This window comes from Ovis aries, chromosome 1, assembly GCF_016772045.2.
Source record: "Ovis aries strain OAR_USU_Benz2616 breed Rambouillet chromosome 1, ARS-UI_Ramb_v3.0, whole genome shotgun sequence".
Classification (NCBI taxonomy): domain Eukaryota; kingdom Metazoa; phylum Chordata; class Mammalia; order Artiodactyla; family Bovidae; genus Ovis; species Ovis aries.
The window spans coordinates 191,629,155-191,637,753 of record NC_056054.1 but is presented as its reverse complement, the minus strand read 5'-3'; the positions used below and the strand labels follow the sequence as shown (position 1 = coordinate 191,637,753).

Sequence of the window (8,599 nt, the reverse complement as noted above, 5' to 3'; positions counted from 1 at the left end):
TCCTCCAAACACAGGCAGGTTCTGATGCTCAGTGGCTAAAGCAAATGGCAAGTATCACTTGTATGTAACAGAAAACCCAGTCATTTCCTCACATAATAAGCAGCTCAAAGTGAGGTAGTTCAAGGCTTGGGGCAGTGACTCAATGTCATTACTATCACTCTGTCTGTGCCCCGTGTTGACTTATTGCCTTATGGGTTGAGGTGGACCCAGCCAGCACATCTAGGTTCAAAACAGGAAGAAAGGGGCAAAACTGCACCGTGTCTTTCCCCCCCTTTAATCAGGAAAGCAAAAGCCTTTCCAGAAACCCTGCAACATCTACTCTGTCTCATTGACCAGACTTGTGTCATGAAGCCAACCCTGGAAACAAGGGAAGATTTAGCTGCCTCCTCTCCCAAAGTGAGATTTTGTAATAACAAAAAAGGAACAGATGGAGACAGAACGATGAACACTGTTTCCTCTGATGAGCACTGATCCTGAAAGGGTGAGCAGCATCACCCATCTTCTCCCCACGTTTCTCTAATCTCACGTGGTCTTGAAGCCAACCTTGCAGGGACAGGACCCTTCAGTCCCCAGCACAAGCAGGGATGTGGTTTGTTGTCAGGAGTGATGCTCACTGGCTGCAGACAGTTGCGCTGGAGAGCCGCTAGCCCCATTCTCCTCAGCCTCTGTGATGTCACACTGGGACTCCTTTTCTTCCACACTGGGCTGTGGCTTCTAAGGCTGCTGTGGCCATGGGGCTCCCAGAGCCAGCAGTGGGAAGGGAGCCTGCTGACTCTCATCTCCCCTGGGGGCACAGGAGGTCCAGCCATGCCGCTCTTGAAGGATGACATGCCGCTCATGAAGGAGCCCCACCCCTCACCTCAGGCCCCGCTCCCCTGGGTCCTCCCAAGCTTATTTGCCGCCTTCAACGTGGTGCTGCTGGTCATTTTCAGTGGCCTCTTCTTCGCATTTCCGTAAGTCTCCCACACAAGCTATCTGGTTTCTTACAGAGCAACAGAAAGGAAAGCAGATAATGATAGTACGGAGGCAGGGGGAGTGCAGAAAAGGGGTCAGGAAGGCAGGATGTTCTAGGCAAAGGGAACTGAATGCTATTAGAGGTATAGAGGGCTTGGTGCATTTGGGAGCTGCAGGTGGTTGGTAATACAGGGTGACTGGTGGAGTCTCTATGGATCTGTCACAAGCCTGGATATTTAGAGCAGGGTTCATGGTCTGTGGGTGCTGACTAGGTGAACTGGAGCTTCAGGGCTGAGTCCTGCTCTTGTTTCAGCTGCAGGTGGCTGGCCCAGAATGGGCAATGGGCCTTTCCCATCATCGCAGGCCTCCTCTTTATCCTCACCTTCTTCAGTCTCATTTCACTCAACTTCTCAGACCCGGGCATCTTGCATCAAGGTGAGACATTGGCTCCCTGGGGCGCCTGCCTGCAGGGGTGATCCCTAAAGTGCTCCTCCCATCTCCCCCCACCACCACTGGGGCCTTAGGGCTCCTTCGCCCCACGTCCTCATTTGCTCAGGCCCCGCATCTGCCACTTCATTTCTTGAGCCATGGAGGTGTGACAAACACAGAATCTTGGAGGTTTTCCAGTTTCCTTGGAGGGTAGGGCCAGGGCAGAAGTTTCTTGGGAGAGAAGCCAGCTGTTCACAACCGCTGATTTTTCTCTTCCTCCTCCCTACCACACAAATTCCGTAAAGCGTCGGTCATAGTACCAAAGGCCTGAGTTCACGAAGAACTCCTTGGGCTGGAAACCCACTTTCCCTGTGACTACCAGCCTCTCTAAGCTTGGCCAGCTTGCTCAGTGGGGACTAAGGATTCCCCTGCCACCTGGTCCCCACGCTTCCTGAGCCCAGGGATGTCGTGGGGCTGCCCGCCTCCACCCTTCTGCTGCAGCAGACTGATGGAAGGGCCTCGGGCTGCTGCTCAATCCTCTTCCCATGCCAGGATCCAATGAACAGGGGCCCCTGATGGTACATGTGGTATGGGTGAACCACAGGGCCTTCCGCCTGCAGTGGTGCCAAAAGTGCTGCTTCCACCGCCCGCCCCGGACCTACCACTGTCCCTGGTGCAACATCTGTGTGGAGGTAAGTGCCCCTATCTCCTGCCCACCTACTCTCCCGGCACCTGTCTGGGACCAGGAAGCCTACTTACATGGGGGCCAGTGGTGGGCGTGAAATGACTTCTGGGACTGTTAAAGACCAAAGGTGGCAGTAATTCCCAGCCACTCTTGATCACTCAGGCAGGTCACTGCCTCTGTGCCTGCACCTTTTCCGGGAGACTGGCCCCTTTCTGCACTGGTGCTAACATTGTAGAGGGGCATCCACATCTATGCTGGGCCTGGTCAGACACTGCTATTCTTCCCAGGCTCAATGGCACTGGATGTCCAAATGCCCTTGGCAGGCTGCAGGACCAGCCAGGGGAACATCCTGCCTCTTCTGAATGTCTAGAACAGAGGGTCTCCTGGTCTCCTGGGTTCTGAGTGCACAGTCTGCAACAGTTCAGCAATGTGCTGTCTTAACTGGTCCTTGCAACCCTGGGAGACTGGCTGGGCAATCGTGTTATTATTAGGCCCACCCAGTGGATGAGGAAACAGATGCCCAGAGATATTCTATGTCCTGTCTGAAGTTACACCAGGATTTGTCCCAGAGAAGACCAGGCAGGTCCTGTCTCCAAAGCCTCTTGACAAGACGTGTAGCTCTGTGAGCCCTGCGGTGCTCTAACAGGGGAATGCCAGCAGGGTTAAGGACTTTGAGACTTAGATTTTCCCTAGGAATGGGAGCCACTTCATGAGGTCAAGGGCAGGTGGTTTAGAGGGAGTGCATAAGATTTGGGGGCGATGGAGCCTGGATCAGAGATTGGGTCAAGGCCTGAGCCTTCTCCCTCTTGCCTAGGACTTTGACCACCACTGCAAGTGGGTCAATAACTGCATCGGTCACCGCAACTTCCGCTTCTTCATGCTGCTTGTCCTGTCCTTATGCCTCTACTCGGGTGCCATGCTGGTCACCTGCCTGATCTTCCTGGTGCGTACGACCCACCTATCCTTCTCCATGGACAAGGCCATCGCGTATCCGCTGGGGTGTGGGGACCCACGACCAAACAGTGAGGGTGGCGAGGAGCTGTCAACAGAGGGGCGGGGTCACCGGGGGGGGCAGAGTTAATGGTGAGCAGGGTTAGACGGTGAAGCCGCCTGACAGGACTGATCTGAGACGAGGTGAGGACAGATAGGGTCAGAGAGATGGGTGGGGATAGGAGGAACTGTGAAGGGGTGAGCTGGCAGAGTCAAGGATGGAGAATGCTAGAGGTGGCACGGGCCCTAGGCAGCAGGGTGGGCAGGGAGCTGGTGGGCGGGGCTACGTGTGGGCGGGGTTATGCTAGGGCCGGGGCCAAGGAGGTCTGCCCGGAGGCGCTGCTCCTTAGCTGCTGTGCAGCATCTTGGTTGCTGTACCCGCCGCCGGCTTCCTGGTGCCCCTCTTCCTGTTGCTGCTGATCCAAGTCATGTCGGTGAGCGCGGCGGAGCGGTCCTACGAGGGCAAGGTACGTGGGGACGAGCGGGGCGCCATGATGGTATCGGGCTGTGGGTGGTCACCTTACCCCTCCGGGCTTCCGCACCTTCCGCTTTCTCCTTCGCCCTGGTCTTTGATGGCCTGAGCTCTCTCGAAGGTGCCTCTTGAGCCCTTCCAGACGCAGATTCAAGCTCAGATCTCACCTCCTTCCGGAGCTCGGCAGTCACTCTTCTTGCGTCGAAGGTGCACTAGTGAGGGCTAGGCCCCGTGCGCATTATTTTGAGCCATGGGCGTGGAGGAGAGTGAGGCTGCATCCTGAGAGTGTGCTGACAAGGAAACGGAAATCAGAGTAACTCATCAGACACCAGCGAACGCGCTGAGAGAGGGGCCTCCCGACATTGTGTAGCACAAACTCAGAGCACTGAGAGTTCAGTGAGGACCGCGGTGTTGAGTAGGACGTGCCACTTAGCGGGTTTGGACGGCAGAAGGCGAGGCATTGCTGTGAGGGGCAAAGAGTGCAAAAAAAGCACGGAAGCCTGAAAGTCTGTGGAATGCTGGTAGGCGGGTGAGGGAACACTGCTGATCGCCGCAGGTGTGGCATGAGCAGTCAAGTGATCTGCCTGGGACTGACCAGATTTACAAGGCAAAGAAGTCAGGTGGATAATTTAATCTTGGTGCAGTGGAAACTTGGAAACCTTGATAGGACTTTTTTCTTTACACACAGTAAAGTTCACCCTTTTTAGTGCACAGTTGTATGAGTTTTGACAAACATACAGTTCTGTAATCACTGCCATAACCAAGATTTAGACTAGCTCCATCCACCCTCCCCTCACTCCCCAAATTCCCTCATGGACTTTTGTAGTCCATTTCTCTCCCAACTTGCAGCCCCTGGCAAATACAGAATTGTTTTCTAGCCCAACAGTTTCTCCTTTTTCAGAATTTCATATAAATATAATCATGGCCTTCTGAGTCTGGTTTCATTCACTCAATGTAATCCATTTGAGATTCATCCAGGTTGTTTCCCGTATCAGGAGTTTCCCTCTCTTTGCTTCAGTAGTATCTCATCAAACAGGTGTGTCACAGCTTCTTTACTCTTTTTTTGCCAGTTGAAGGATATCTGCATTGTTTTTGGATTTTGGTGATTATAAATGAGGCAGGACAGGAGAATGTTGGATCCCACCAAAAAAAGATAACCCATGTCCAAGGGCAAAGGAGAAGCCCCAGCAAGATGGTAGGAGGGGCAAAATCACTTTTAGAATCAAACCCAATACTCGCCAGAGAAACTTGGAGGGCTCAAACAAACCTTGTGTGCACCAGGACCCAGAGACCTCACAGAGGCTGAGCCAGAACTGTGTTTGAGTGTCTTCTGCCGAGGTACGGGTCAGCAGTGGCCTGCCGCAAGGGCAGGGGCTCTGGGTGCAGTAGACCTGGGTATGGCATAAACCCTCTTGGAGGAGGTTTCCATTAACCCCAGCATAGAGTCGCCAGAACTTACACAGGACTGGGGAAACAGACTCTTGGAGGACACAGACAAAACCTTGTGCAGACCAGGACCCAGGAGAAAGGAGCAGTGACCCCACAAGAGACTGAGCCAGACTTGCCTGTGAGTGTCCAGGAGCCTCTGGCAGAGGCGTGGGTCAACGGTGGCCTGCTGCAAGGTTGGGGGCACTCAGTGCCGCAGTGCATGCATGGGACCTTTTAAAGGAGGTCACCATTATCCTCATTCAGTTCAGTTCAGTTCAGTTGCCCAGTCATGTCTGACTCTTTATGACCCCATGGACTGCAGCACACCAGGCATCTCTGTCCATCACCAACTCCTGGAGTTTACTCAAACTCATGTCCATTGAGTCAGTGATGCCATCCAACCATCTCACCCTCTGTTGTACCCTTCTCCTCCTACCTTCAGTCTTTCCCAGCATCAGGGTCTTTTCCAGTGAGTCAGTTCTTTGCATCAGGTGGCCAAAGTATTGGAGTTTCAGCTTCAGCATCAGTCTTTCCAATGAATATTCAGGACTGATTTCCTTTAGGATGGACTGGTTGGATCTCCTTGCAGTCCAAGGGACTCTCAAGAGTCTTCTCCAACACCACAGTTAAAAAGCATCACTTCTTTGGCACTCAGCTTTCTTTATAGTCCAGCTCTAATCCATACATGACTGCTGGAAAAACCATAGCTTTGACTAGACGGAACTTTGTTGGCAAAATAATGTCTCTGCTTTTTAATATGCTATCTAGGTTGGTCATAACTTTTCTTCCAAGGAGCAAGCATCTTTTAATTTCATAGCTGCAGTCACCATCTGCAGTGATTTTTGAGCCCCCCCAAATAAAGTATGTCACTGTTTGCACTGTTTCCCCACCTATTTGCCATGAAGTGATGGGACCAGATGCCATGATCTTAGTTTTCTGAATGTTGAGTTTTAAGCCAACTTTTTCACTCTCCTCTTTCACTTTCATCAAGAGGCTCTTTAGTTCTTCTTCACTTTCTGCCATAAGGGTGGTATCATCTGCATATCTGAGGTTATTGACAATCTTAAGTGATCTGTCTGGGATTGACCAGATTTAAAAGGCAAAGAAGTCAGGTGGATAATTTAATGTTGGTGCAGTGGAAACTTGGCAATCTTAATTCTAGCTTGTGCTTCATCCAGCCCAGCGTTTCTCATGATGTACTCTGCATATCAGTTAAATAAGCAGGGTGACAATATACAGCTCTATACAGTCAGCAAAAACAAGACCGGGAGTTGACTGTGGCTCAGATGATGAACTCCTTATTGCCAAATTCAGACTTAAATTGAAGAAACCACTAGACCGTTCAGGTATGACCTAAATAAAATCCCTTACAAATAGACGGTGGAAGTGACAAATAGATTCAAGGGATTAGATCTGATAGACAGAGTGCCTGAAGAACAATGGACGGAGGTTCGTGACATTGTACCGGAGGCAGGGATCAAGACCATCCTCAAGAAAAAGAAATGCAAAAAGGCAAAATGATTGTCTGAGAAGGCTTTACAAATAGCTGAGAAAAGAAGAGAAGGAAAAGGCAAAGGAGAAAAGGAAAGATATACCTATTTGAATGCAGAGTTCCAAAGAATAGCAAGGAGAGATAAGAAAGCCTTCCTCAGTGACCAATGCAAAGAAATAGAGGAAGACAATAGAATGGGAGAGACTAGAGATCTCTTCAAGGAAACTAGAGATCTTTTCAAGAAAATCAGAGTTACCAAGGGAACATTTCATGCAAAGATAGGCACAATAAAAGACAGAAATGGTATGGACCTAACAGAAGCAGAAGATATTAAGAAGAGGTGGCAAGAATACACAGAAGAACTGTACAAAAAAGATCTTCATTACTCAGATAACCATGGTGGTGTGATCACTCACCTAGAGCCAGACATCTTGGAATGCAAAGTCAAGTAGGCCTAAGGAAGCATCACTACAAACAAAGCTAGTGGAGGTGATAGAATTCCAGTTGAACTATTTCAAATCCTGAAAGATGATGCTGTGAAAGTGCTGCACTCAATATGCCAGCAAATTTGGAAAACTCAGCAGTGGCCACAGGAGTAGAAAAGGTCAGTTTTCATTCCAATCCCAAAGAAAGGCAATGCCAAAGAATGTTCAAACTATCACACAATTGCACTCATCTCACATGCTAGCAAAGTAATGCTCAAAATTCTCCAAACCAGGCTTCAACAGTACATGAACCATGAACTTCCAAATGATTAAGCTGGATTTAGAAAAGGCAGAGGAACCAGAGATCAAATAGCCAACATCTGTTGGATCATTGAAAAAGCATAAGAGTTCCAGAAAAACATCTACTTTATTGACTATGCCAAGGCCTTTGACTGTGTGGATCACAACAAACTATGGAAAATTCTTAAAGAGATGGGAATACCAGACCACCTTACCTGCCTCCTGAGAAATCTGTATGCAGGTCAAGAAGCAACAGTTAGAACTGGATGTGGAACAATAGACTGGTTCCAAATAGGAAAAGGAGTATGTCAAGGCGGTATACTGTCACCCTGCTTATTTTAACTTGTATGCAGAGTACATCATGAGAAACACTGGGCTGGATGAAGCACAAGCTGGAATTAAGATTGCCGGGAGAAATATCAATAAACTCAGATATGCAGATGACACCACCTTTACAGCAGAAAGCGAAGAAGAACCAAGGAGCCTCTTGATGAAAGTGAAAGAGGAGGGTGAAAAAGTTGGCTTAAAACTCAACATTCAGAAAACTAAGATCAAGGCATCCAGTCCCATCACTTCATGGCAAATAGATGGGAAATAATGGAAACAGTGAGAGCCTTTATTTTCTTCGGCTCCAAAATCACTGCAGATGATGACTGCAGCTATGAAATTAAGACACTTGCTCCTTGGAAGAAAAACTATGACCAACCTAGACAGTATATTAAAGAGCAGAGACATTACTTTGCCAACAAAAGTCCATCTAGTCAAAGCTATGGTTTTTCCAGCAGTCATGTATGGATGTGAGAGTTGGACTATAAAGGAAGCTGAGTGCCAAAGAAGTGATGCTTTTGAACTGTGGTGTTGGAGAAGACTCTTGAGAGTCCCTTGGACTGCAGAGAGATCCAACCAGTCCATCCTAAAGGAAATCAGTCCTGAATATTCATTGGAAAAACTGATGCTGAAGCTGAAACTCCAGTACGTTGGCCGCCTGATGCAAAGAACTGACTCATTGGAAAAGACCCTGATGCTGGGAAAGATTGAAGGTAGGAGGAGAAGGGTACAACAGAGGATGAAATGGTTGGATGGCATCACTGACTCAATGGACATGAGTTTGAGTAAACTCCAGGAGTTGAAAAAGGACAGGGAGGCCTGGTGTGCTGCAGTCCATGGAGTCACATAGAGTCGGACACGACTGAGCGACTGAAGTGAACTGAAATGAGGCCGTTTTAAATGTTGGTGGACAGGCATGTGAATACAAGTTTTCATTTTGTGGGGGGAGGGATATGTACTTAAGAGTGGTGTTGCTGTGTATATAGTAACTGTATGTTTACCTTTATAAGAAACTGCCACACTGTGTTCCCACATGGCTGTGCCACTGCAGTTTCCACGAGCAGTGTATAGGGATTCCAGTTGCTCTGCATCGCTAA

General features: G+C 49.2%; 2 protein-coding genes across 2 annotated transcripts in view; both read left to right on the top strand.

The window, feature by feature from the left end:
- The first annotated feature begins 767 nt into the window (after positions 1-767).
- On the top strand, positions 768-3,270 carry ZDHHC19 (zinc finger DHHC-type palmitoyltransferase 19). The gene is made up of 4 exons (XM_060419143.1): positions 768-953; positions 1,268-1,389; positions 1,936-2,075; positions 2,883-3,270. Exons 1-4 carry the CDS (start codon positions 808-810, stop codon positions 3,147-3,149), a joined length of 675 nt encoding a protein of 224 aa, XP_060275126.1. The 5' UTR covers positions 768-807; the 3' UTR covers positions 3,150-3,270.
- An 89-nt stretch (positions 3,271-3,359) lies between these two features.
- The window catches only part of TFRC (transferrin receptor), a 146,369-nt gene continuing 141,129 nt past the window's right edge, over positions 3,360-8,599 (top strand). Inside the window, exon 1 of the mRNA XM_042232713.2 lies at positions 3,360-3,525. Coding sequence (XP_042088647.2) covers positions 3,360-3,525 — 166 coding nt within the window. The remainder of the gene's footprint in view (positions 3,526-8,599) is intronic.